General features: G+C 43.7%; 1 protein-coding gene across 1 annotated transcript; it reads left to right on the plus strand.

Annotated features, from left to right (window-relative positions):
* Window positions 1–390: 390 nt before the first annotated feature.
* ALK (ALK receptor tyrosine kinase) lies at window positions 391–24,790 on the plus strand. The gene is made up of 15 exons (XM_042862230.1): window positions 391–527; window positions 1,463–1,571; window positions 3,128–3,226; window positions 3,901–4,053; window positions 5,250–5,348; window positions 7,114–7,300; window positions 8,794–8,884; window positions 9,773–9,837; window positions 10,464–10,593; window positions 15,989–16,086; window positions 17,482–17,574; window positions 19,275–19,376; window positions 20,278–20,412; window positions 20,969–21,059; window positions 22,220–24,790. Exons 3-15 carry the CDS (start codon window positions 3,160–3,162, stop codon window positions 22,922–22,924), a joined length of 2,016 nt encoding a protein of 671 aa, XP_042718164.1. The 5' UTR covers window positions 391–527; window positions 1,463–1,571; window positions 3,128–3,159; the 3' UTR covers window positions 22,925–24,790.
* Window positions 24,791–25,129: the final 339 nt, after the last annotated feature.

A 25,129-nucleotide genomic window follows, 5' to 3' on the forward strand; every position in this document is an offset into this window, starting at 1 on the left:
ACTGACTTCTATATACTTTTACGTAACTCTGCATGTTCAGACAGTTTCTAGTGTAGCAGTCCTTTATAAGTGCAGACATCATAGTGCACTGCGTAGGGCATTACACATTAGCTGTTTTGCTCGATGAAGCTTATAACATGATAACATTACATGATTTATAATTCACAGAGCTGCCAATTGCCTCTGTTCCCTGTAGATCTGGTAGAACTAGTGCTATTCATTAGTCTTTTGGATGTTGGTGCCTAAATAATGCAGTGGTAATTTATAGTTTTCAGCAGTCCTAAATGCCTGCTTAGTGCAACGTGCAGTAACAAGCATGTGGTTGAACTTCCATTTGTGTGTGTGACTCAGTCTGAATACTGCCTTTACTTCTGAACTTAAGATGGAGAATGGAGAACCAGTCCCCTTGATAATTGCAGCAGGAGGTGGTGGCAGGGCCTACAGAGCCAAAACAGACACATTTCATCCAGAAAGGCTGGAGAATGATTCCTCTGTTCCAGGGCTGAATGGAAATTCAGGAGCTGCAGGTAAGAAAAATTTATTCTTTTTAAGAAAACCATTGTGAGTATTTGATTCACCCAGATTCTGTGGAGGTGAAGTGAAGCTTCTGAAAACATTCAGAGGAGCCTGGAAGTACAACAGATGTGTAGGATGTACCCACAGTGCAGGATACTTGGCCTAAATAAGGATATCGGAAACGGTGGAGTGCTGGTTAAATAGTGTTGGATCTCTGATAAGCAAAGTTTGTTATTTTGATCATGGAATTCAACCTCAGCAATTCTATGATTCTATGAAAAAGACCTTAAAGATCGTCAAGTCCAACTGCAACCTAATCATACTACCCTAACTCTGACAACATTCTGCTAAGTCATGATTGTTGAGGGAGTTTGCTATGATGATAAGACCATACAGCTCTTTGCATTATTGTAGATATACTCATAGTTTCTTTGGCTTATGTGAAAGGAGAATAATTGTGTGCTAGCTAGGAGTCTCTGTGAAGAGACCTTGTATTGAGCAATCTACGAAGTTGAAATTGAATCACAGGTGACTATGTTTTTAGAGCAGAGTGGGACATGTTTTTGCATCTCTTCCACTGAATTCCTTTTGTTCCACATTAGAAACAACATTCTGTTTTATGCAAAGAGGAAGAGAACACTCTGTAAGCTTAGAAGCACGTGCTTGGAGAGTAGGTAGGGATATCTTTTGACATTTTCCACTGGAAATACTAGTCCTCATATGATAGGCAAAAAGAAGTGCAGGTGGTTAACATGATCAAAGCCCTAACGTAAGGTCACTGTAGGACTGGTTAGAAAGGACACCTCTTCTAACCACAGAATGAAATTTGTTCTTTCAGCTGAGATGCTTTGAGTGAGTGCTCATTCAGTGGATCCCTAAGGTGTTTGTTTTTTACAAAAAAAGAAAATGACCTTTGCCTATGCTTTTTCTCTTCTGTTAACCACAGGTGGTGGAGGTGGCTGGAATGATAACACTTCCTTCCTGTGGTCAGGAAAATCCTTGCTGGAAGGTGCTACTGGAGGAAGATCCTGCCCCCAGGCCATGAAGAAGTGGGGGTGGGAGACAAGAGGGGGTTTCGGAGGGGGTGGAGGGGGGTGCTCCTCAGGTGGAGGAGGCGGAGGATATATAGGTAAAGTGGCTTCGTGTTCAAGGTGTCCCTTCCCCTCCTTTAGTGCTAATGGTCAGCAAAAGGCTGATAGATAATTCTCCTGTAGCTAGCATATTTGACTGTTACGTAATAGTATGTTTGTGTGTTGCCTTTTTAGCACTAGATGAACGTATGGCATTTACTCTTAGAGCATAGCCAGATGTCAGTCCTTCAGCTCCAATCCTGGCTTTGCAGTCTAGAAAATGTGCCATCAAGATCCTTCTGTGATTCTTGAGCCATCCATTTTTGGGTTGTAATGCTAAAGCAGGAGCCGTAGGCTGTGTGCTCCACTGCCAGCTCCAGTATTTTGAGTACTTTGGAGACTGGATGCCAGATTTGATGCTGGGTGAAGGGTGCAGCTGCTTCCACCCTGCCCTGCTATGGGAGGGCCTCAGTCCTATACAGGTGGTCTCTGGGGGCAGAGCAGCTCCACTGCTCCATGGTTCCTGTGCTCAGGCTGCTAGCCAGGACCCCTCTTAATAATGATGGTGGTGTTGACTTCAGGCAACAAGGAACTAATTTCATGTGCGTCTCAGGACAGCTGTCAGATGGCATTATGTTGATTATAACTGGTGTGGACCAGATTCAAGATCTCTACTAATCCTTAATCTCCTGGGCCTCATAGTTTCTTCAGCCATCTGCACTGTGGTGGACTTCTTAACCCCTGGTTCTCCACAGCTTAAATCAAGTCCATGATACACTTGAAATTCTGAGAGGAAGTAATGAGTCTAAATGAGTGCATGTTTTGTACCAATGTTTCTGTGTAATGCTTCTTTTCCCAACAGAATGCCTCACATGATATAATTTTGCTTTGTACTAAAGGCGGTTAAAGAAGAAAAGCCATTTTTGTAGGGGGTGGGGGGATCTTTGCATGCTTGTACAAAATACATGGACTGTGCTATGCTTCTGACTTGTTCCATGGATTGCTCATACTTTGCTCCTAGTATGTTTCATATGCCCAAGCACAAATGAGCAATTGAAGAGTAAACTCCTCCAGTCCCCATTCCTGGTGGACCACCCTGTTTTCAGGGTGCAAAGGAGAAGAAGGATTATCAGATCACTCGTTTCCCTCTGCTGACGCATACCTCGATCAGCAAGGATACTGAACTGAGCACTGGTGTTTTCCAGTCTCTTGGCCACACTGAAGCTGAGAAGGGCTTATGTGTTTTCACAGCATCCAAATGGTTAAAGATGAAATTTGTACCTTAGTTTACAACAGCTTGCCTAAAACAGAGCTAAGATTGTAATAATCTGCTGCTATAAATTGAAGTTCTAGACCCGAAAGACTAGTGTTACATACCACAACTCACTAGGTAATTCCTATATTTTAAATACTTTGATGTATTCTCTTTTCTCATTTGGATGTCTCCCTAAACACACCGAAGCCACGCATGTTGTGATGCTTATCTGTATTTTAGTGCTAATGAGCCTCGGACTGTTAAGGTAACTTCTGGTTTGACATAGGTGGCAATGCTGCAGAGGACAATGACCCAGAGATGGATGGGGAGGATGGTGTGTCCTTTATTAATCCCATTGGTACTTTATACACTCCAGCACTTAAAGGTACTCATGTTGGTCTGCAGTCTCCTCTAGTGGTTTTCTTTCATGTTAAGACTAGTTTGCATCCGTAAGACCCGTCAGAAAGCTTTGGATACATTTTATCGTCATTCTGAACGAGAGGGAGAAAGGTTGCTTAGCCAACCCAGTTGAGTATGAACGCTTCCCAGAAATACTGCTACTCCAGCTATCTCTAGGCCTGTGTTTGCCCAGATGTCACTGGGTGTTTTCATTGTATTTAGAAAATATGGGAATATCTACGTGAGCAGAAAAAGTTTGCTTAGGAGCAGCCAGAAGTGTTTTCAAATGCAAATGGATTCTGAACTGTTAGATTCAGCCAAAAAAATTTGAAAATACTGCATGGTTTGAACTCAAAAAGAGTAAAGGCTAAGAAAGAGTGAGCCTCACTGCCTGCTGGAAGATTGGGTTTGCTACCCTGGTTGAACTGCCTGCTGAAAGAGAGCCAGAGCACCTCAGCTGGTTAATGTAGTTGGACGTTATTTTCTATGTGAGAAAAGGATAGCAGCCATGGAAGGTGCAGAGAATAGTTTCTTAGATGGGGCTGCTTCTGCCACAGCCAGCAGCTGTGACCACAATGCCTCCCTTTCTGTCAGTGCCCGAGGGAATGAGATGAATGATCTTTCCAGTATTTAACGTTGCTTCTTTCATCCGTTCCCTAGTGACAGAGGGGCATGGAGAGGTGGATATTAGGCTGCACCTTAACTGCAGTCACTGTGAGATGGACGAGTGCCGTGTTGATCTTGAGACTCAGAAAGTCATTTGCTTTTGTGAGCCAGGCACAGACTTGGCTGAGGATGGTGTGTCTTGCATAGGTAAGTAGATGATAGGCTGGTAACATGTAACAGAGAAAACACATGGTCAAAATCTGTAGTTTGGACTGTAAAAGCATCTGGAAATCTTATCTTGTCTCTCTCTTAAAAGTGGCTTCTGTTGTATGTTATCTATCTTATTTTCTGCTGGTATTGGCTGTACAGTTATTTTGCTAGAGCACAGGCACATCAGTGCAGAGATATGGTGCAAAGAGCAGCATCTCTGGTTTGCTTTATAATATATCAATGGCATACTGGGCACTGAGCATTGTGAGCCAAATTTTATACACAAGAGGCAAAGGGTAGCAGATCTGGTTGCAACAACAGTCATTTTTTGCTTTGAAATCATGAAAGTTTTCTCAGAAAAGGAGTCTTTCTGCTAAATTTCCAGGTTATTTCTCTGAAGAACCCTGAGGTACTGTACAAGTGAAGGGGAGTGCAATTCCTGTGGATTTGGACACAAGGTGTATGTGCAGGATCTGTAAAAAATTCTGCATGAGGGATCTCTGAGGAAAACAAAAGACAGTACCTATACTTGCCTTACTACAGAAACCGAATGCTCAGAACTCCATTACAAGCTTTTATTTCATATTCTTGCCCAGCAGTATAGCAAGTGACTCCAGGCTTTGGGGATCCTGCTCTCTGTATTTTTACCACAGGCACCTGTAAAGTGAGTAAAAGCACGGTCATTTTGCAGGGTGAAGTAAACCTTAATAGATGGTCATTGAATGATCCAAGCAAGAGTGCAGCTGGGGAATACTCTGTAGTGCATATGTTATCAGTTTTGTGTGCCTGGACTAGATGCATTTAGGAGATGATATATTGCAGTCCTTCTTCTGCTCTGATTTGGCATTGATAGCAGCACTCTAGACCAGGCTATTTAATGTTCTTTCCATCTCCCCAGCCTCCTACCCCCAGCTTTTATGGTCTTGTTTTCATACACGAGGAGTGCACGTGTTAATTCCTTGATAGCAAACCATCTGTTTTAATGGCTTGGTGTTAATTGAGAAAAGTAAAACAAAGAGATATTTGAGTTTATCGATCCTGAGATCATTGATCATGTCAGATGTTGCTCCTATGCTGTAGGAGCAGCAGATAAGTAAACGGAAGGAAGAGCAGAAAAACCTAGCTGCAGAAAAAAAGTGTCTGCTGGAAGATTGTGTCAAATGTAATTTCTTTTCCTCTTGTCTCCATTGCAGCTGAGCCAACAGTTCATCTCCCTCTCTCCTTGGTTTTGTCAGTAGTGACCTCAGCATTGGTTGCTGCCTTAATTTTGGCTTTTTCAGGAATCATGATAGGTGAGTGTTTTTCTGCAAATGATATTTGCCTTGTGATGGCTGGATCTGAGCCGAGAATAATCGGGCCCTGGGAGATGCAGTTTTTAGCTGCTGCTGTATTGCACGGTACCTTCCCACGCACACTCTTTACCTTGGGATTTCTTTAGTTGTTTCTAACCACATTGACCAATTTGAGGAGTTCCAGTTACTGAGTGCATATTTGAAGAGATTTTATTGTTTGTGCTGTGGTGTAAAGTTGCCAGAACAGAGCTGTCACTGTTTTTGTGAGAGCTGCTGGTTCTTAACATCTAAAAGCAAACCTCTTTATTTGTGTGCCTACATACAGATTTAGCTCCTTAATGTATGACGTTTAAGCTTGAAATTCTCACAAAGTTCACGTTATACAGCCTGCTAATTTGTAGAGTGTGGATGTTCTTGGCATCTTTATTTGAAATTTGAAAAGGTATTTTTCACCCTTTCATTTTCTTATTTTAAACAAGGCTTTTCTTGCATTTGGTTACAAGCAGAACAGATCCGAATCAGGGAAAATCAGTGCTTCAAACCACAGCTCTGCCACCTTTCTTTGTCCACACTGTGTAGAATTGAGAGGAGGGCAGTGACGTACCCAGAGTAGCAAATGGCAACTGGTAAATTAGATTTGCACAGCTGTTGCAGTTTTAAGAGTTTTGAAAATTATCAGTTGCACACACACGGTCCTGTACATGTGCTTTCTGGCCTGACAGGGCCCCTTTAAAAATTACTAATTATATCTCAGAGTGTGGAAGAATAATCCGGTATCTGTCCAACCAGACTATCATTTTCATCTCAGCAAAGAGCAGCAATTTTAAAAAGATCAAAGCAAAAGCAATGAGGAGGAAAATGGAGGACAGGGAGGACTTGTGGATAGGTCGTTACATCCATCTGCCTTTGCCAGTGAGTGTTTATGCTTTTTAAATTCTTCCTCTGAGGAACATGTGTTGGAGTGGATGCAGTAGTTTTTATAGTCATAGTGTTTGGGCCCACTCCAGCTCCCAAAGAAATCAAGGTAAAGGTAATACTGATTTAATCTGTACAAGATGGGCATCTTGCTTTGAAAAAAAGTATATGCAATATCAATTCCTATTCCAAGGAATATCCACAGGATGTCTTTTTTTTTTTTTTTTCCAAGGTGTGATTTCCAGTAAGATTTCAAAGGTACCGGTGAAGTGGTTCAAGTGATATAAAACTATTATAAGCTGATTTCAAATTTAGTCCAACTCTGTTGTTTAGAAACAGGAAGTTTTGCAAAACAGATTTATTTTATATGCAATGTTTTATTCTGAAGTAAACGTTTAGTCTATCCATTTGGAACAATGTAATGTAGTAATTTATTTCAGGCTCTTAGTCACTTTTCTATGATTTAGGAAAGTTGACTGTAGCCAGACTCCCTCAGGTTTGAATCTGGATTCATAATTGGAAAGTCCAGCTAAACTAAACAGGGCAAAACAAAAACGTCAGGCTTGTGAAATCAGAGATTTCTGCAAGTGAAATTCATTTTGCGTTTTCCAAGCAGTTAATGAGCAAGCTGGATTCTTCATAAGGTACGTAAGTCGAAGGTTCCTGGATAACTTCAGATTCCATTTTCTATCTGTAATTACTTGACGTGCAGAAATACGACAGTATCACTGTCTGTTTTGATTCACTGGAATTTGACCCTGCATCTTATTCCAATGAGAGATACTGCATGGCTGCCCTCGTCTCTCAGAGGCAATCTGCATTGCTGGTTTACCATGTTCTCTATATTTAGTGTATCGTCGGAAGCACCAGGAGCTACAAGCCATGCAGATGGAGTTACAGAGCCCAGAATATAAGCTGAGCAAACTGCGTACCTCCACTATTATGACAGACTACAATCCCAACTACTGCTTTGCAGGAAAGACCACCTCCATTAGTGACCTCAAAGAGGTGCCTCGCAAAAACATCTCCCTCATCCGGTAAATTCATCTTTGCCTTCTCTGTGATCCACATTCATGTGGCATCACTCTGCTACCATGTAGCTTTATACAGAAATCCCAAGATGAATCAGGAGAGCTTGGAAGATGTAGATACTGATAAAGCTGTGCATGCAGTCTGCAGTGCACTGTAGCTTCATTGTGTTGTTACCACGTTTTCTCTTTGCCTATGTATCTTGCTGGACTGCATCTGGAAGTTTCTAGTGTACCCTGTGCTGCTGCTGCTGCCTTTGTCACTTGGGCTCTGAAAGGACATCTGAAAGTGTGGCAAACTGCAGAGAGCAGAGGATGCAGCTGGGAATTGATAGGGGCAGGGATGTTGGGCTATCAGACAGGAAAGTGAATTATGAGCAGTAGACTTGTAATCTGTAAAAAGTTGGTCAGGCACAGCAGAGCCGATGCCTACAAAATGTTATTAAAGAAGTGGTTGTGTTACAGGCAGTCCTCACTGTGGTTTCACTGCTGAGACTGCTCTCAACAGTGTATATTGCCCACGCAAAAACAGAGGATAGACACTCGGTGCAGCTCTGAGGCCAGACCTGGCACTACTGGGATAGTGCTTGTTGTGGAAGTGAGCACGTCTTAACCCAGACTGAGGTGCAGGAATGTCTCTGGGAGTCTCAAGTTTATGCTGCCCAACATACAACTCATGCAGTGTTAAGAGGGTCCCAGGATCTGGGATGTAGTCTCATTCCCTAAGAGTTCATTGTGTTGTTAGGAGGTGTCACCCATGTGGTATTGTTGTAGCACCAGTTGGCTTAGTACTCAGTGAGCAAAGACTGAATAGGCAGGTATCTAAAATCTGTATCACAAGGACACAGGACAGGATGTGGTGTGTGATTATTTTAATTTTTTTTTCCTTTATCCACCTTATTCAACATAAAAACATAAGCTTCATAATCAGCGCTTGTTACAATTCTCAGCATGAATTCGTAGAGCCAAGCACTTTACAAAACACTGTTATCACCATTTTCTTGCTGAGGTATTTACCTAGTCACAGAACAAACCAGGAAAATATCATTAGTTTGTGAAATGTAGGTCCTCTGAGAGTCACTGTGCTTCCTAGTTTCTTGTTCAGTATTTCCTCCACTGACAGAGCATAAACATGGGAACTATTAATTAGGGTGTAGAAACACTGAGGCTTAGAGACATCTTTTTTGACCTGCTTTGGAGAACCCACCCACTAGAGCACTGGCACCAAAGCAGTAGAAAATGCCGTCCATTACACTTTGTAGTACCAGCAGTTTGATTTTGCTGGAGCAGTTCACTTCTGAGGATTGCTTTCTCTACCAATCGCATACATTTTAGGTCCAGGATCAATTATACAAAGGTTCGGTTTGCTGCGTAGTGCCAACATCCAGATCTCCCTGTTCCACTGCCATGAAAATTGTGAGCCCGTTCTGTGAGCTGTGACCACAGTGTTATAATGTATGTTCTCTGGAGTAAAACCTTCTTGTCTTCTCTGGTCTGTCCAGGGGTTTGGGCCACGGAGCCTTTGGTGAGGTATATGAAGGTCAGGTGGCAGGGATCCCCAGCGACCCCACTCCCTTGCAGGTGGCTGTGAAAGTAAGTGACAGCGTATGAGTTATCATGATGGTTTCATGCACTTTTCACCCAGGAGTCCCAATGCATTATAAAAATAGAGATGAATTAAGCATTACCATAGGATTTGTGTAGAAAGGTTGCTGTTCTATTGCAGCACTTCCATTCATCACAGTGGTACAGCTTGTCACACATGGGCTTGTAAGACTTAAAAGAAATTGTTTATAAGCAGTGAATAGACAAACATTTCCCGTAAAGCTGTAGTATTCAGCAAGAATGAGAAATAAGCCCTCTGTCCATCCTGTGCATGCTACTCCTGGTGTGGTAATCTATTCAAAGCCTTTGAGTCAGAGGGACAGAAGTCTTCATGTAGCTAGGAGCAGCTACATCAAAAAGCCTGTAGGTGGGAGGTGGATTTCCATGGTTCTCACCACTCCATTACGGGATGAACATGCACTGAGTGCATAGGCAAATCTTAAGGGAGTCTGGTAGGGTTCTTCAGGCCTTCAGCAGCTTGCCTACCTTGTTTTCTCCTAGAGGTTACGTAGCAGCTAAGTCTTAAATAGTTCTGATGGGAGGTAATGGTATTGCCCTGTCTGTGAGCTCAGGAGCTAAGGTCTCATTCCTCCTTCTGTACACAGTGGAGTCTCGTATGTTAGCACTGTTCCCTGTGTGCTCTGGGATGCTTCCTTTACCAGGAGGAGGATGATAGTGGTTTTTATGTGTCCTGATCTGTATCTCTCACCAAGCTTCACAGTCTATTTTTATAATGGTCTAGCTATTATTAGAACAAGGGCTCTTTCAAGAGAAACAAGGATGGCTGCAGTCATTAGTGCTTTTCATTGTGTCAGATGTTGGACATCTCTCAGTTTAAAATGTCTTCTCCTTATCAACCTGTTCTTTCTTTTCCAGACGTTGCCTGAAGTGTGTTCAGAGCAAGATGAGCTGGACTTCCTCATGGAAGCTCTCATTATTAGGTGTGTATGAATAAGATGAACAAGGATTTGTGTAGAACAGCACTGTAAGCAAAAATGTTCCGAATGAACAGATGTCATTAACCCAATGCTGTTGTCACATCACCTGTCAGAGACTGAGTCCTGGAATCCATCCAAGGAGGTAGTTCCCCATCACATTAAGGCCTGGAGAAATAAAGAAGTACTAGAGACTTGGCCTTGAGGAATATGCCTCTATGTAAGCTGATCCCTGTGTCAGCATGTTATTTGGAACAACTCTGCCCTAGCCCAACTTGTGCCCTGGGACACAAGAAAATAGGAGCAGACATGCTCTTAACAGGCATTCAGTGCTTCATGTGACCCACAAGTCTTGCTGTTGCACGAAGGGGACACAGAATATAAGGAAACTGAAAAGCAGCTAAAAGCCATTCCTTCCCAACCTCCACCCTCTGTTGCTGCACTGTGCAGAGTGCAAGGGGAGTATTTTGGCTTAATCTAGTTCCCCTGACTTTAAGATTTGTTACTTATTTTGAAGGGGGGGGAAAAAAAAGTCAGGCACGTTCCCCACAGCAAAACATTGTGATTCTTTCCTATAATCATGCTTTTTTGGATCAAATCTAATCCATTATTGAGCCTCCCTCTCTCCACAGCAAGTTTAATCACCAGAATATTGTGCGTTGTATCGGAGTGAGCTTGCAGGCGCTGCCCCGTTTCATCTTGCTAGAGCTCATGGCTGGAGGTGACCTGAAATCATTCCTGAGGGAGACACGGCCCAGACCGGTAAGAAAATAGAAAATTGAATTGTATTTAGTAAGCTGCTGCCACAAGGCGAATGTGTAACCATAGAAGGGCTGATCCATGCAGCTACCATTTTCCAGCGCTTTAGAGTCAGAGCTTTCTGTTGCCAGAAAGCCACTCTTGAGGTCAGGACAGAAATGTATATGCAATAAATGTTGCTGGGGTTATGCAGAGGAGCCTTATGGATGGACTTTGCTATATAACGCCGCAGATCCTATCTAATGAAACAGAAATATGTTGAACAAGTAATGATAAAGCTGATGTTTAAACTGTCAATCAAGTGCATTTCTGTGGATATCTGTCAAAAGTTTTGCATAGGCAAGTAGATTATCTAGCCTGGAGCTGTTGAATTAATAGCTAGTCCAGCATTTTAAAGATTTTCCCTGAAATCAGCATCAATGTGAAAAGGGAGACTGAAATGCATGAGAAATGTGTTGTGACTTCTAGAGAAGAATCCGTACTTCAGAAGAATAAAGTTTGCTCAAAGCAACTGGATTAGAAAGGCACCCACTTGAAGCTTAGTGCCAGGGCCCAGCTTCATTCTTTGTCTCTACATTTATTTGACAGAGGAAAAAATGCTTGATTTTATCAGCACAAAAAGATATACACTGGCTCTGACAGATTTAAGTAAGAGTCTTCGTTGATGCATCTGGAAAGAGATAAACTTAATTTTTTTTTTCCCTCACAGTCTAGTTTTCAGGCATATAAAATGGTATGTGTTGCCCAAAACCACTGCAGTCTTGGAGAGGGTGCAGTAAAGTGATTTCTGCTTGAGTAAAAAAGTTAAACACAGAAATTCAAGGTGCTAGATGTCTGAGTCTGAGCAAGCAGTCTTTATGAAGAGAGGCTGGATTTCTGTTGCACTTAGAGGGTTCTCTTGTCAGCTCGTGCAGATGGACTTAGTGGCAGGTGAATGGGGAAATTCGTGTATTGCAATGTGGACTCTGCTTTCAGCTGGTGCAGGTCGAAATGGCATGGGCCAAAGTGTGCTGCCTGGTAGGTGTGCTTTTCAAAACTGCCAGCACAGAGTGTGCTGTCGGTATAAAGTGGCAGCACAGACTGCAAATGTCTGTGGCTTTCTGCAATTTATTTTCTTTTCCATTTTGTGGCTTGGGAGCTGTTGTTTTCTCTTCCAGGCATTATTTTCTTGCATAGACGTAAGGCAAGGGCATCCATCACTTTGTAATGGAATCCTCTTTTTTGCTCTTTAAGAGAAGCCAACTCAGCAATGATCAGGGCCTTGTGAGGAAGCACCAAGACCATTAGTCCTGAGCAGCAGGAATTTTGACCTACTTGCAGTAAAATGAACCTATAGGTTCATTATAGGATGTAGCCACGGGAGCCTTTGCATCTGAGGGGTTTCTTTCTGTCCACACCTACTCCAGCCATGAGTTCCTCCTTGCCTGTCTGGGCTTTCATTTCTGTCAGTGGTAGGTCTGTGCTGTACCTGTGAAAGCTAATGTCAGAAGAGGCAGAGGACTTGCTCTAGGCAGCAGCATACATTACGTCCTTACTATTGGCTGCTTCTCCTGTCTCTCCTTCCTTTCCTCTTCTCTCCTTGTCTTTCTCAATCTCTTTGAGTTTATCTGATATTGACTTGGGGTGAATAACAGGGTAATTTGCTGTCTGGCTGCCCGGGCAGCTCCTGAGCAACTCTGAGTGCTGTGAAATCACCTGTGATACATGTGCTTCTCTGCTGACTCAAAAACAGGCAGGCTAGGAGACTTGCTGATGACAGATGGGCTGTGTGCAGGGTGTTATTCACTGTGATGTATGGTATCCAGCTGTGGAAGCATGTTTACCTTCTGCATGTACTTGAAGTGTGATAGTACCCATGTACTACATACAGAATCACACAGAATCACCCGGGTTGGAAGGGACCCCAAGGATCGTGTAGTTCCAACCCTGTGTTGGAACATTCAGAACTATGTCCCCTGTCACGGACATAGATTGATCTGGTCAAATCCGTGACACTTGGCTTCCCTGATCCCACGTCTGCAAGTCCGGACGGCGTTCCTGTACTCTTCCCAGGTGACACAGCCTTGTTTCCAGAGCTTGTACACCCCTTATGTTTGGGGTGTACATGTACATGTTTTGCTCCAATTTATAGGAGGGAAATGAGGTTCTTTTAACATCTATATACCTGGTGTGAGATTAAGAAACAATGGTTCAAATGTTGGTCTGACCAGTTTATTGCAGATCTTAAGGAGATGGGGAAGGGGAGGATGGACACTATTATAAATTAGGGTAATGGGGAAGGAGGGTGATAGAAAAGATAGGAAAGAAGAAGCAAGGAGTCTTTATAGGAAGCAAGAGAGAGATAGTCACCACCATGGATCCAGCGTGGTTGGTAGTTCAGTCATTGATCTTCAGTAGTGGTGGGTTGTCAGGCATTGTTGTTCTGTTGACAACAACAACCATAACAGTGACCAGGGCCATGATGGCCCCTTTTCAATGGTTTCAAAGTGGTTGAGTCAGCTGTCTTTGGAGTGACAGCTCAAACCCAAGGTGGTCGAGTCAGCTGCTCTTGGAGTGGCAGCTTCTGGCTTTGGGATCTCAGAGCAGAAGCTGCTTTGTTCCTATCTCCCTGGCCTTGCCAGCAGATAAGAGGGAGCAGGGAGGCACCAATTTGTATCTTGCCTTCACAGGATACAATGGCATCATCCCCCAGTCTCCCATAGTAAACAGGAGTTATTTGGTCACAGGATAGATCTTCCACCATTAAACAGTCCTGAGCACTATCTTCTGAAGGTAAACAGCTCCAAAGAAATGCTTTCAACTGTAAAATTGTCCACACAGTGATGTTGATTGCCACATGGCAACACCCAGCTCTCATTTCCTAGAGTCTTATCGCAAGAAATACCTCAGAAAGCAAGCTTTCTGCCAAAAAGCCAAAGAAGGTTTCATACCCCACATATATCACGTTTGAGTGTGGCTCTGTACTGCTGGTTGTATCTGTGCTCTAATCTGAATGAGCCCTGAGCTCCTTTGTTCTTCCTTTTGCTGATTCTGGACAGGCAGAGATTAGGCACAGGAAAGTGGGGTTCAGTTTTTCTGGAAAAGGGGGAACAGAGGGAAAGGGAGAACAGTACAGTCAACAGGTTTCGATGAGCTATGCTTCCAACAGGGATTAACTGAACACACAAGACCCAGCTGGCTGATTCAGTAGCAAAGGTGCAGTGCTTACTGAGCTTCATCTTTGCATTACTCTCCTTACTTGCATCATTTCTCCTTACTTTACTCAGTTTTGTATTTTCCAGCTGCTTTACTTTCTTTTACCTTTACTTTCCCTGTGCGTTCTGCAGCCTGTTGCACAGAGCCGTGATTACACTGAACAACACACAGTTTCATTCCCCTTTAGCAAGCTCCAGCCTCACCCAGGGAGGTGTCACATTAGTGCTTCTAGCATGCCTGCTGCTCTGAGCAGTGGTGCTTGGCAGCTGGCATCATTCATTCATCTGGGGAGCAAAAGCTGTGAACAGCTGTGAAGTGAATTCTTTAGAGTCTCAAGGCTCCTTCCCCTGCAAAATGAACCCAAACCATCCATTCCTCAAACAAATTGCATGGCTAAAGTGTCCTTGGCTGGGCAGTCACATCTGTTTTAGGATTGCATTTAGCCAAATAAAAGGTGGAAGAAATTCATCCAAGGAGTGTGGGGGGGTGAGGGGTGGGGTGGGAGAAAATCTATATTATTCAATTTAGCTTGTTGTGGCTTCATTGTACTGACTTGCACTATAGCTCAGGTCTGCAGTCAATTGCACAGTAAAGAATGGGGCTTTTTACTCGGTTCTTGCAACAAGATTTTGAGCCTTGCTCAAAAGTTAAGAGAATGGGTTGGCTGAAATATTCAATTCCCATGGATTGTGCCCTGATATGTGGGGAAAAGGGGCAGCTGCAATCCTCTTCCTGTAGCTGTCTTCTCGTCTCCTAGCTGGTGAGTCACTTTAACTTGGAGAGATGAAAAAGATGAATTCCCCCTGCCCACAAATGTTGTTGCAGGCAGGAGGAAAGGTTTTAATGCCTTTAGGAAATGGTTACTCTACAAAACAAAAGGTTCAGAGGGAGACTCGGTCAAGGCTTTTAAAAAATGTAACAAATATATATGCAATGTAGTGAATAAATAAAATGCAGGCAGGTGATAGGTAGTCACAAATTATTTTGTTTTATAAAACCACATTGAAAAAATATACTCTGTGTGAACAAAACCTATTTCCATCATTGCATTAGTCAAGTATGGAGGCTAGGGCTTTCCTAACCTCTTAAGAAGATGTGAGGGCTTGTTTAGGTTTAGACAATGTCCAATATTTACTGGCAGCAAAGGGTAGACTTATTTTCAGTTCCACTCAGTGGTGCTTTAGAGCCAGTGATAAGGCTGACAGAGCATCACAGCAGTCTGGGCAGTGTTTCATTACAACAGACAGGTTGGCACAGGCTGCAGTTCCCATCACTGGACACTGTGCTGGTTGGTGTGCCATGAGAGGAAAAACTCATGCACAGGTGTGCTTTTTGGGCACTGGGTGGGTAGTAGGTGTCAGCAGGGAGAACTGGAGAGTGGGATAGCATTGCTTAGCTAAGGCTGCAGGTAAATGCTTACCCAGCAAATGGCTGCTGTGGAATAAGCAGTCGCTGCCACCTAGTTGTTTGGCGTCAGCCCTGTCATCAGCAGAAGTAATTTCCTCCTCTCCTGCAGGACTAGTGCAGGATCACTAATTCACGCCTCATTTTGGTTTCAGAGGCCCACAAGCAGGAGCTTTTGCTCAGCCTGCCCTTTTCACAAAGGCATCTGGCTTCTGCTGGCTAAGGCTGTAGACCTCATCAGAGAGGCTGAAGAAAGGAGTTGGCAGCTCTCATCTTCTGTAGCCATTGGCTAAGCAAACCTGTGTCAGTGCTCTGAGGGGCAAAATAAAACCTACACAGATGTGGAGGAGGAAAAGAGCAAATGTGACTCATGCCATTACACAAAATGTCATTCTCATTGTTCAAGGTGACTGCAGAGAAGAGCAAGAAATAATATAAAGTAATTGATGGAGCGTCAGGTCTCCAGGCTACGTATCTCCTCAAATGAAAATATTCTAAAAATTCAGAAATGTCTCCCACGAGAACTGGGGGAAATCCATTTGTGTCATGCAAAACAGTGAGAGATTCTTACAGGGGATTTCTGAATGGAGCTAGAAAGTCAGATCCAGCTGTTCTGATTCTGTCTTTCCGTAGTTCATGGATATGAACTCTCCCTTGTGCGATTTTTTTTCTTTTTAATCCTTCTGTATATTAATGTGTGAGCTACGTTGTGCATACTGGATGGACAGTTCTCAGTGTTCTGTCAGTCACGAATCATGCTGTGTTCTTTAACTCACTTTCTCCTTTTGTCTTTTGGTAGAATCAGCTTTCTTCCCTCTCCATGCTGGACTTGCTCCACGTGGCTCATGACATTGCTTGTGGGTGTCAGTACCTGGAGGAGAATCACTTCATTCACAGGTAGATGAATGCATCTGTGTCAGCATGGTCATGACTTACATAGGGGCCAGAATGACTCATAATACCCTTGTTTGATATGTTTATGTCCTGCTGCACTCTAGTGGCTGGATAGCTTTGAACAAAGTAGATAAAACCAGAGTAACAGAAGCAATTGACAGAAATGCTGCTGTTGATCAAATTGCAGAGGTCTGTGGCTTTATCAAAGATCCTGAGCCCTTTTTTTTCAGTGCTTTTGCAGCCAGTTCGTGTTTCCCTTTGCTGTGTAGCCAATCATGTGATAGATGTCTTCAAAGCTCCTCCCCATTGAGAATTGTGCTTAGTGTCTTCCTGCTCACTCTGGAACTCTTTCTCCCTCTCAAAGTAAAGTACAGCTAGAAGCACAGCACATTGTGACTATTGCTACCTGCTTCTGCAGAACAGGGTTTTTTGAGAAGCATCAAAAATTCTGTCTATAGCACTGTGTAGAGCCATGCAAACATGCTGGGGAATGTAGTGGGGGGCAGGGCAATGGGAAGGCAGACCATGAAGGGCAGAAGTCAAGATGTTTTCCCATGTGTTACAGCTTCCTTAGCGTTTTCTATTAATTTTTTTACAACCTTAACTTTAGAACATTTTAAATGAATGCCATAGCATTTAACATGGCCTGGAGTGACCACGTTTGTATTCCTTCCAACTCTTCACTACAGCAAGTAACAAGGGAAGCAGAGATGTCAACAGTTGTTCTTTGGCTCCCACTAATCCTGCACTGCTGTTGTTCATAATGAATGTGCATGGCCACTCTACCTACAACAGAAGAGCCCAGTGCTAGCATGTGGCTTTGCGAGGAGCTGTGTGAAGCTGTTGTAGCCAGATTGCAATTCACTTTTCTGAGTTACAAGGGGTGCAACTGTATTATTCTGGTCTCGGGTTTATTTCAGCTGAGCAGAGATGGAGCTTTACCTGAATCCACAGATGCAGGCTCTCTTGCATGTTGTTGTTCTTCCTGTCTCTGACAGTTCAATACCTGTTGGACAACATTTGAACAAACATGCTAGGAACAGATCAATGAGTCATTCCCCAGACAGCTTGATGCCAGCACTGATACATTGCTGAAATCAGCCTCATTGCTTGCAACTCCCTAGAAAAATTAATAGCTCCTGGGTGACAAGAGGCTTGCTGGAGGCCATCCTGTTGAAGAGATGTTAAATGAAGCTTTAGGAGGAAATCTTTTAAGAGAAGAACTTTTCCTCCTATTGGAATAGATTGAAATCACTAGTTACCTGTGAGCACTGACTTTCTGGGTGGTGGGAGTTCTCTGCACTTCAGGAAAATAAGGACTATTCTTTGTTTTCTTTTTGCTTTGCAAAACCATGGAATGATTGATTCTTTTCTCGCTTTTCTTGCCTTTCTTTGTAGGGATATTGCTGCTAGGAACTGCCTCCTTACCTGTCGAGGGCCTGGAAGAGTGGCTAAAATTGGAGACTTTGGCATGGCCCGGGATATATACAGGTAGCAGATCTAAAGCCAGGTTATCCACAAGCAGAAGCTCACAAAAATGAGAAAGAAGTGTCTCTGAAGGACAGCAAGCTCATGTGCTGCTCTGTGTAATTCTAGCAAGGCGAAAGTGGAGACATTCAACCCCAATGAATCCCCGCTAATGTTTTTGTTGGTTTTTGTCTTCCGCTATGCTTTAGGAGTGCTTTGGAGACTTTTACCACTCCCTGAGAGTCTATTTCTCAGTAACAAAGTCTGATGGCCATGGAAGGCGTTTTTCCTCCCTCTTGTACTCTATCCACAATTTCTTGCCTTGCTGCTGTCTGCACTGAATGGCACCAATGTGCCCTTCTGCTGTGTGGTCCCCAACGTTTCTGCATTTAATCTTTCTGCTTGATACTACCCCTGCCCCTTTGGCTTGGTGTCATCAGTACATCTCCTCAATTTACTGCAAATAAAGGAGGGGTGCAGAGGAAAGTTAGGAAAATGCAATCACCAAAACTGGAAGTGAGGACACAGAATTAACTACTCTATTCTTGTAAGAAAGAGTCAGGAAGCCTTTAATGACCACAAGCAGTCAGGGCAGCAGTTTCAGATCTCATCTTCTAAACAGCAACCCCAGAAGCACAGCACCATATCCTGCTGTGCTGAGGAATTGATTTGCCTCTGACTCAAAGGAAGGAAAGCCCTGTAGTCAGTCATTCGCTCTCTTTATTCCAGAGCCTCAGCTTCTTTTTTTCCTGGTTGGGGATTCTTCTGTGCAATTACTAAGCCAGGCCTGGCTCTGCTTAACTTGAGGTCTGCCAGTATCACAGCCTGAGGTGATGCAAAGAGAATGTTACTTTCAAAAAAAAAACAAGCATATCAGAACTGCTTTTTTTTTTTTCCTCCCCCATCTCCGTTTTCACAAAGAGCCTCTGCTCTGCCCACTGTCAGATGGGACTCTGCTAGGACAAAGTAACATCTGTCACACTCACACATCAGTTGAACCGACTGCCAAGATGAATGCTTTGGTGCTGAGTTTTCAGAGATGTCTCTGAAGTTTGCACATGTTTCAGTGTCTCGTAGTATGCTTTGTGTGCTCAGGCTGTTTAGTTATGAACATAAATATTGGCTTGCATGAGAAACATGCTGTAGCTGCCAGCACAGGATCTGGGGATTCTAGGCTTTATTTTAAACAAAAACAACATAAAGACTGTCATACTTCCTGTCTCTGGAGCATAGGAGGCAACTTTTCTATCTGCTAGCTGACCATCCTCCTTGCTGCTCTTAGGTCCTACTAAGGGTTTTGGATCCCTCTTGCAGTGCTTAAACTGGGTACATTTGGTAAACTGGGTACATTTGGGAAAGGCTTTGTTTATGGTAGCTGGGGATGCTTGAGGCCACCACCTGTGAGATGATGTGCAAGTCTTGCTGGGGCTGAAAAGCACAGCAGGAAGGACAGTCAAGTCACTCAAGTATGCACACAGATAAGAATAACTCAGTTTCATTGGATCAGGCCTAAGGTGAGGGAGATTGCAGAGTAGACCTTACATGGCCCATTGCCATCATTTTTGTGAGAAGAAACAGGTCTCTCCAGCATTTTCTCTAGTGTGCTCTTTTCCCTAAATTAATCCCTCCTTCAGATGATAATTTAAATATTCCTCATTATAAAAATTCTGAGTTTAGGACATTTTTTTGAATTCCTGGCTGACTGTTTTGCTTGTTCTCTGCAGAGCCAGCTACTATCGGAAGGGAGGGTGTGCAATGCTGCCTGTCAAATGGATGCCTCCCGAGGCTTTCATGGAAGGGATATTTACATCAAAAACAGACACATGGTGAGCTTCCCTTACTGCTCCATCTGTGTTTATGTGCGTGTGTCTGTCTGTTGTAATCCATTGAGTAAAGTGTGAATGTTTTGTTTCTTGTTTTTTTTTTTTTTAAAAAAAAAAAAAGGTGTTCTTGTTCATTTCCCCCTTAGACAAGCAAGGTCCTTCAGGGGCAGAAATCCTGTAGGACATGAGGGAACAGGCAGTCAGCAAAGGCAGGTGCTGCTGGGGCAGCAAGCAGGCGGGGAAGGAAGATTGAGGCAGTTGGATGTGCTGTGTTTTTGCTACAGGGAGGAATGCATTAGCTCCAAATGAAAGCAGTACACATGTAATAAGAGACTGCAAACAGGATCCATCCTGCCAGTTAGGGAGAAGGGTGTAACATTCAGCAGCTTTTACGTTCCTCCTATCCCAGAGTAGCACCATGAGCTCTTGAATTTCCAGCAGCGAGATGAGGAGAGAAATTTAGTGAACTTGTGAACTGAAAGCAGAGGGCTTGTCCAGAAGAATCAAGTCCCTGGTGCAGTTACTTCTGCTTATAATGCATCTTGGCCTCACCTCACCTGCTGTAGTGCTGAGATAAAGCCAGGGGTGAAGGAGGAAGGTCACTGGGGCTGTGGGGAGGTGGGAGCCCAGGCTGTGCCTGGAGGGGAAGGGGCTGCTGGTCAGGGCACAGCTCCTCAGCAAGCCCATGCAGAGGAGAGGATGGAGATGCCCCCTCTGACAGAGCTGAGCTGCTGCCTGAGTTTCCATTGCTGCTTATAGCTCTTCTTCAATTTCACTCAAGATGGTGATTCTCAAGTAGCCAGACAGATGAATGCTCTGGAGGGGGTTCCTGTCGCAGATGTTCCCCCTCAGTGATGATGGTGGTCATTCCTGTATCCTTCACTTTGATCTCTTCTCTATTCAGGTCCTTTGGTGTATTGCTGTGGGAGATATTCTCATTGGGATACATGCCTTACCCTAGCAAAAGTAACCAGGAGGTTCTGGAATTTGTAACCAACGGAGGAAGGATGGATCCACCTAAAAACTGCCCTGGCCCTGTGTATGAGATTCTAACTTTGATGTATTCATGCAAACAGGTTTCTGTTTTGAATGCTGTTCTCTTCTTAAAAGCTAATGACTTTTTAGATTGATTGTGGTTGATCTGCCTCACTGAGCTTGAGTGCCAGTGACTTCTCTAGCAGTTAATTTTTCTGTCTTCTTCGTGGAAGAATTAAGGCATCTGAAAAAGTAGAGGCCACTGCTTGTTTGCTGAAAGCTGGTGCACTAATTCTGTCTTAGAATAGCTATAAAACTGCAAGTGTGTAAGCTTGGTCACAGGTAGGAAAAAATGGGTTATCTGTTCCCCTACCCTGCCTTTAATGAATTCCCCAAGGGATTTCAGGTGGATGAGTTATTTTTCTAATGGGTGCAGATTTCACTCTGGCAGCCACATTTCTGTAGTTAGCAGTATTATCAGTTGTCTCACCCTGATGTCAGACCCCCTCTATTTCTTAGAAGAGTGGCAATGTGTGCTTATGGTTTCTAGGCTGCAGTGGCTTGCTGTTACGTACTAACACAATCTACAATTTATGAGATTTCTTGTTCTGCTCTTTCAGATACCGCATTATGACCCAGTGCTGGCAGCACCAGCCAGAAGACAGGCCAAACTTTGCCATAATCTTGGAAAGGATCGAGTACTGCACTCAGGTATCTGTGTTCGTTCATCTTCCATAAGGTGGGTGAGGATGTTTCTAGTTGACAAGCAGTTTGGCAAGCCAGAGTGTGAGACGAGGAGGTGGCACTGCATTTCTGCAGTCAGCAGTCCAGAGGGACTGATGCCAGAGGCTTGCACAGCTCTAGAAATAGCAGACCAAATAGCTCTGCTTACACTTATGAAGGCACAGATGACTAACAAGTGAAAGACAGGCCAGCACCTGCATGTACTTCACGTGCTTTGTGTCAGCTGCTTCGTCCCAGTATTTACTCTCAAGACATGGTCAACACTGAGCAGAAATGGTCAGTACCTTGGAGTACCTTTTCAGGCAGATAGGGGCAGCCATTATGAGTGGGATTGCATGGCTAGGCGGCAGAGAAAAGGGTATGTCTGGTTTTCCATCTTGAAATCTGAGCTTTCCCAATTTTTGTTTTAACCACTGTTTGTAGTTCATAAGGAGTGGAGTAGTTTGGAAAATGTTTTGCTGCCTGCCTGAGTATGCAATTATTTGCCTCAAACAGCTTTCTTTCCCTCAATATCTGAGAGCCTTGATCAGTTTTTCACGAGAGTTTGGATCCTGGGATTGGAAGATATTTTTCTCTGTTATCTATAGATTGCCTTGGTGTCTGGTAGTAGTTATGAGTTGCCTAGACCACCATGTTTCCTTCCTTTTAATTTTCAAAATTGCTTAATAGTTCAAAACTTCTCTCTCTGTGGATTTCCAGTATTGCCTTCCCACTCTTCCCCTGTTAAATGGAGGCAATGCTTTCATGACTGAAACTTTCTCAATATTATCTGAGAACGTTATGAACTTTGAGATGATACAGCTTGCAAAACAACATTCCCACAGGAAATTTGGCTGGGAAAAAAAAAAAAAAAAAAAATTGTTTTTGTGCTCTCTCCTCTTCTGTGTGAAGTTTTAGGGTTGCTTTTTTTGAGAGAGAGAGTTCAGTTTTATGGATATCTCATTGCCTCTCATGGCTAACTGTTATTTTGTCAGCGTCCTTTACGTGCAGGATATGGTTTCTAGCTGATGGGAAAGATGCTTTCTGATCACAGCATGAACGTGGTCAGATATCTCAGTTTTTTAGTTGAGTACAAGCATGCATTATGGCAGCAGACTTGGAGAAATTCTCATTCCTCTCTCCTCCAGGACCCAGATGTCATCAACACTGCTTTGCCAGTAGAATATGGCCCGTCGGTTGAAGAGGAAGAGAAGGTAGCAATACGCCCAGAAGATCCAGAAGCAATTCCTCCTCTGTTGGTTTCCTCGCACCAAGACAGAAAGGATGAGAAGCAAACCTTGCCATCTCCACCACCCCTGCCATCAGCCATCACTGCAGGAAAAGCTCTAGGGAAAGCAGGATCCTTGGAGTCATCAGTCCCTGGGAAGGTGCAGGCAGCCTCGGGTGGGGGACATATCAACATGGCCTACGCCCAGTCCAACCCCCCTTCTGAGCTGCATAAAGGCCGAGGCTCCAGAAACAAGCCTACCAACCTCTGGAATCCAACCTATGGTTCCTGGTTTGCAGAGAAGCAGGCCAGCAAAAACAAACCTCTGCTGGAGAAAGAGATGCCTGAGAGGGAGAACTTAGGACACGAAGGAAACTGTACTGTGGGGCCCAACATAGTGACTGGCAGGCTACCAGGCTCCTCCCTGCTATTAGAGCCATCCTCCCTAACAGCAAGCGTTAAAGAAGTGCCTCTCTTTAGGCTCCGTCACTTCCCCTGTGGGAATGTCAACTATGGATACCAACAGCAGGGCTTGCCTTTGGAAGCCTCCACGCCATCTTGTGCTAGCGGTTATGAGGACCCCACCCTTAGAAACAAGAGCCACATATCCCAGCAGGGGCCCTGAGAGCCCTTTACTCTCTCGACTTTCCCCCCTGTAGTCCCAAGCCTTGAAGAAATATCCTGTTACCCACTACACCACGAGCAAGTGATGTGAGGCATTACCTTCTATTTGTGCCAGCTTGCTCTAGAAGTGCCACCTTTGAACCTGTAATTTCAAATAATCCAAGAGGCTTCAAATCACCAGAGCCCCAGTACAGTAAAATAAGTAAGGAGGAGGGAGGGAGGGTACAGGAAACAAATGTTAACTGCAAGGCCCAGCTTCCTGTTGCATTAACTCATCTGCATGGTTGTTGTCATGCCCTTCCTGTGAGCTTCTCTCAGTTCTGCGTTCTCTGCTTAAGCGTAAAGCCACGGCTCGCTGCCTTGGATGTTTCATGTCTGGGATTTTCCATGCCAAACTTATTGCTGAGGAACACTTGGAGAGCACCTGCAACTGGCAGAGGCCAGAACAGGTTTGAGGAAAGCGTCCTTTGTCCAAACTGAAAAAGGAGATGACAACTTTGGATGGTGATGCAATGGTACATTCCCAAGTTCCAACTACAGTCTTGTCTTTGAAAGTCCTTGAATGCACAGCGGTTATGGTGTCACTGGCAGGGCAATAGGAAGACTGGTCAGATTACATCACTTGCAAGAGACAGCAGGAAGCACAGAGGATGGGTTCTGGCTTGGAGCAGGGGTGTTGTTTTTCTGTGTTTTTTTTTTTGTTGTTTGTTTTTTCTCCTGTGCTTAAATACTGAAATGGAGTAAAACCCATAAAGTTCATTCTGTTCTACAAATGAATGTCCTTCATCACAAACTTGTGCGTGTCAAGTGCAACCAAAGTGAAGCTTTAAAGGACCGTGGTTATGAGAGAAACTTTAACTGTGCCCTGAAGATGGACTGCCACCTGCATAGCTCAGACATTTAAAGTAACCTTCAACATACCCTGTACAAGCAAGAACAAGATAAAGGCAGAAGATGACATCGTGCCACAATCTAGATACCAGATACTGTCTGTAATTGAAGGGCCGAGAGCCCTTGTTTCTTTAACAAAATGTGTGTATGATAGTGGTTTAAAAACGAGCACTGCATTGACTCATTTTGTACACCTTGTGCATGACAAATATTCCAGTAAGTGTACTGTCAAACCATAGACGTAGGCAATTATTCATGTGTAAAGATATGCGTTAGTAACTTCAACTTACGGTTGTAAGGAGCTGTTTTAGCATCAGTGCAGTCTGAAAAGGAGGTGCCTATCTCCATAGAAAGGAGCCTCCTGAAGCATCAGCAAAGGACTATGGAGGTGTTCTTCAGTCCAAGAAATTTCAGTGAAGTGATTCTGAATCTGGCCCTGGCTCCAAAAACCGAGGTAAGTCAGCTTCCTGTCTGCTTAAGGAAATACTGTTATTCACATATAAGAGCAATCTTCATTTAAATGTTCTTGCTTTCTCATTTTTGAAAGGGTTGAAGCTCCTCGTTGTTTTCTTTAGCTCATCTTTGCATAGGAGCACACAGATTGTTTTGCTCTCTTATGTGTCAACAAGGAGCAAGCCTGCCCTGTGTGCTGATGGGCATTATAAAAGAATACACAAGACAAGGGAAGTTGCAAAGTAGGCAGTCGTTGCACTGGTTTGGGCTTATTTTAATGTAAAAAGCATTATTAATAATGCCTGATTTCCTCTGTCAAGAAAGTAATGATTTCCACCTGAGCAATACTTGTTACTTTCCCACCTCCAATTAGCTGGGGCTGTGGCAGGAGCCACCCAACAGTCCTGCCTCACCTGCCTCTGAGCTGCACTTCTCCTGCAGTTGTGCACTGGGTAAAGAATTACTTGCAGGAGTTTATGCGGAGCTGGGGAAAGGAATTAAGAGGCTTTTTCTATGGGCAGTCCAGGACAACTCCAGCAACTTGGCTGAGTGCTTTAAGGTAAAATTAGTAGATGGTATTTTAGAGGTGTGATTAGTGTAGAGACTGTGTGTGTGTCTAAAGAGCTGAGTAATTATTTGTCATAGTTGTCAGTGATGAGTTAGTGTTGTGTAGTGATGAGAGTGATTTACCTTCTGTACAAGGAGGTCTTTAATAGTATTTACTTTAGCATTTCTGACACAAGAAGTAGCAGTCAGTGTTGGTGTCTGTGTTCCAGTTTCTACCAATTTCATTCCAGCAAATTTATTTTATGTGTACACCATTAGCAGAAAATTTTTGTCCAGTTATTGTCCAGTTAGGAAC

The sequence above is a fragment of the Lagopus leucura genome, unplaced genomic scaffold (assembly GCF_019238085.1).
Source record: "Lagopus leucura isolate 7727_CA_CO unplaced genomic scaffold, USGS_WTPT01 Super-Scaffold_73, whole genome shotgun sequence".
Lineage (NCBI taxonomy): Eukaryota > Metazoa > Chordata > Aves > Galliformes > Phasianidae > Lagopus > Lagopus leucura.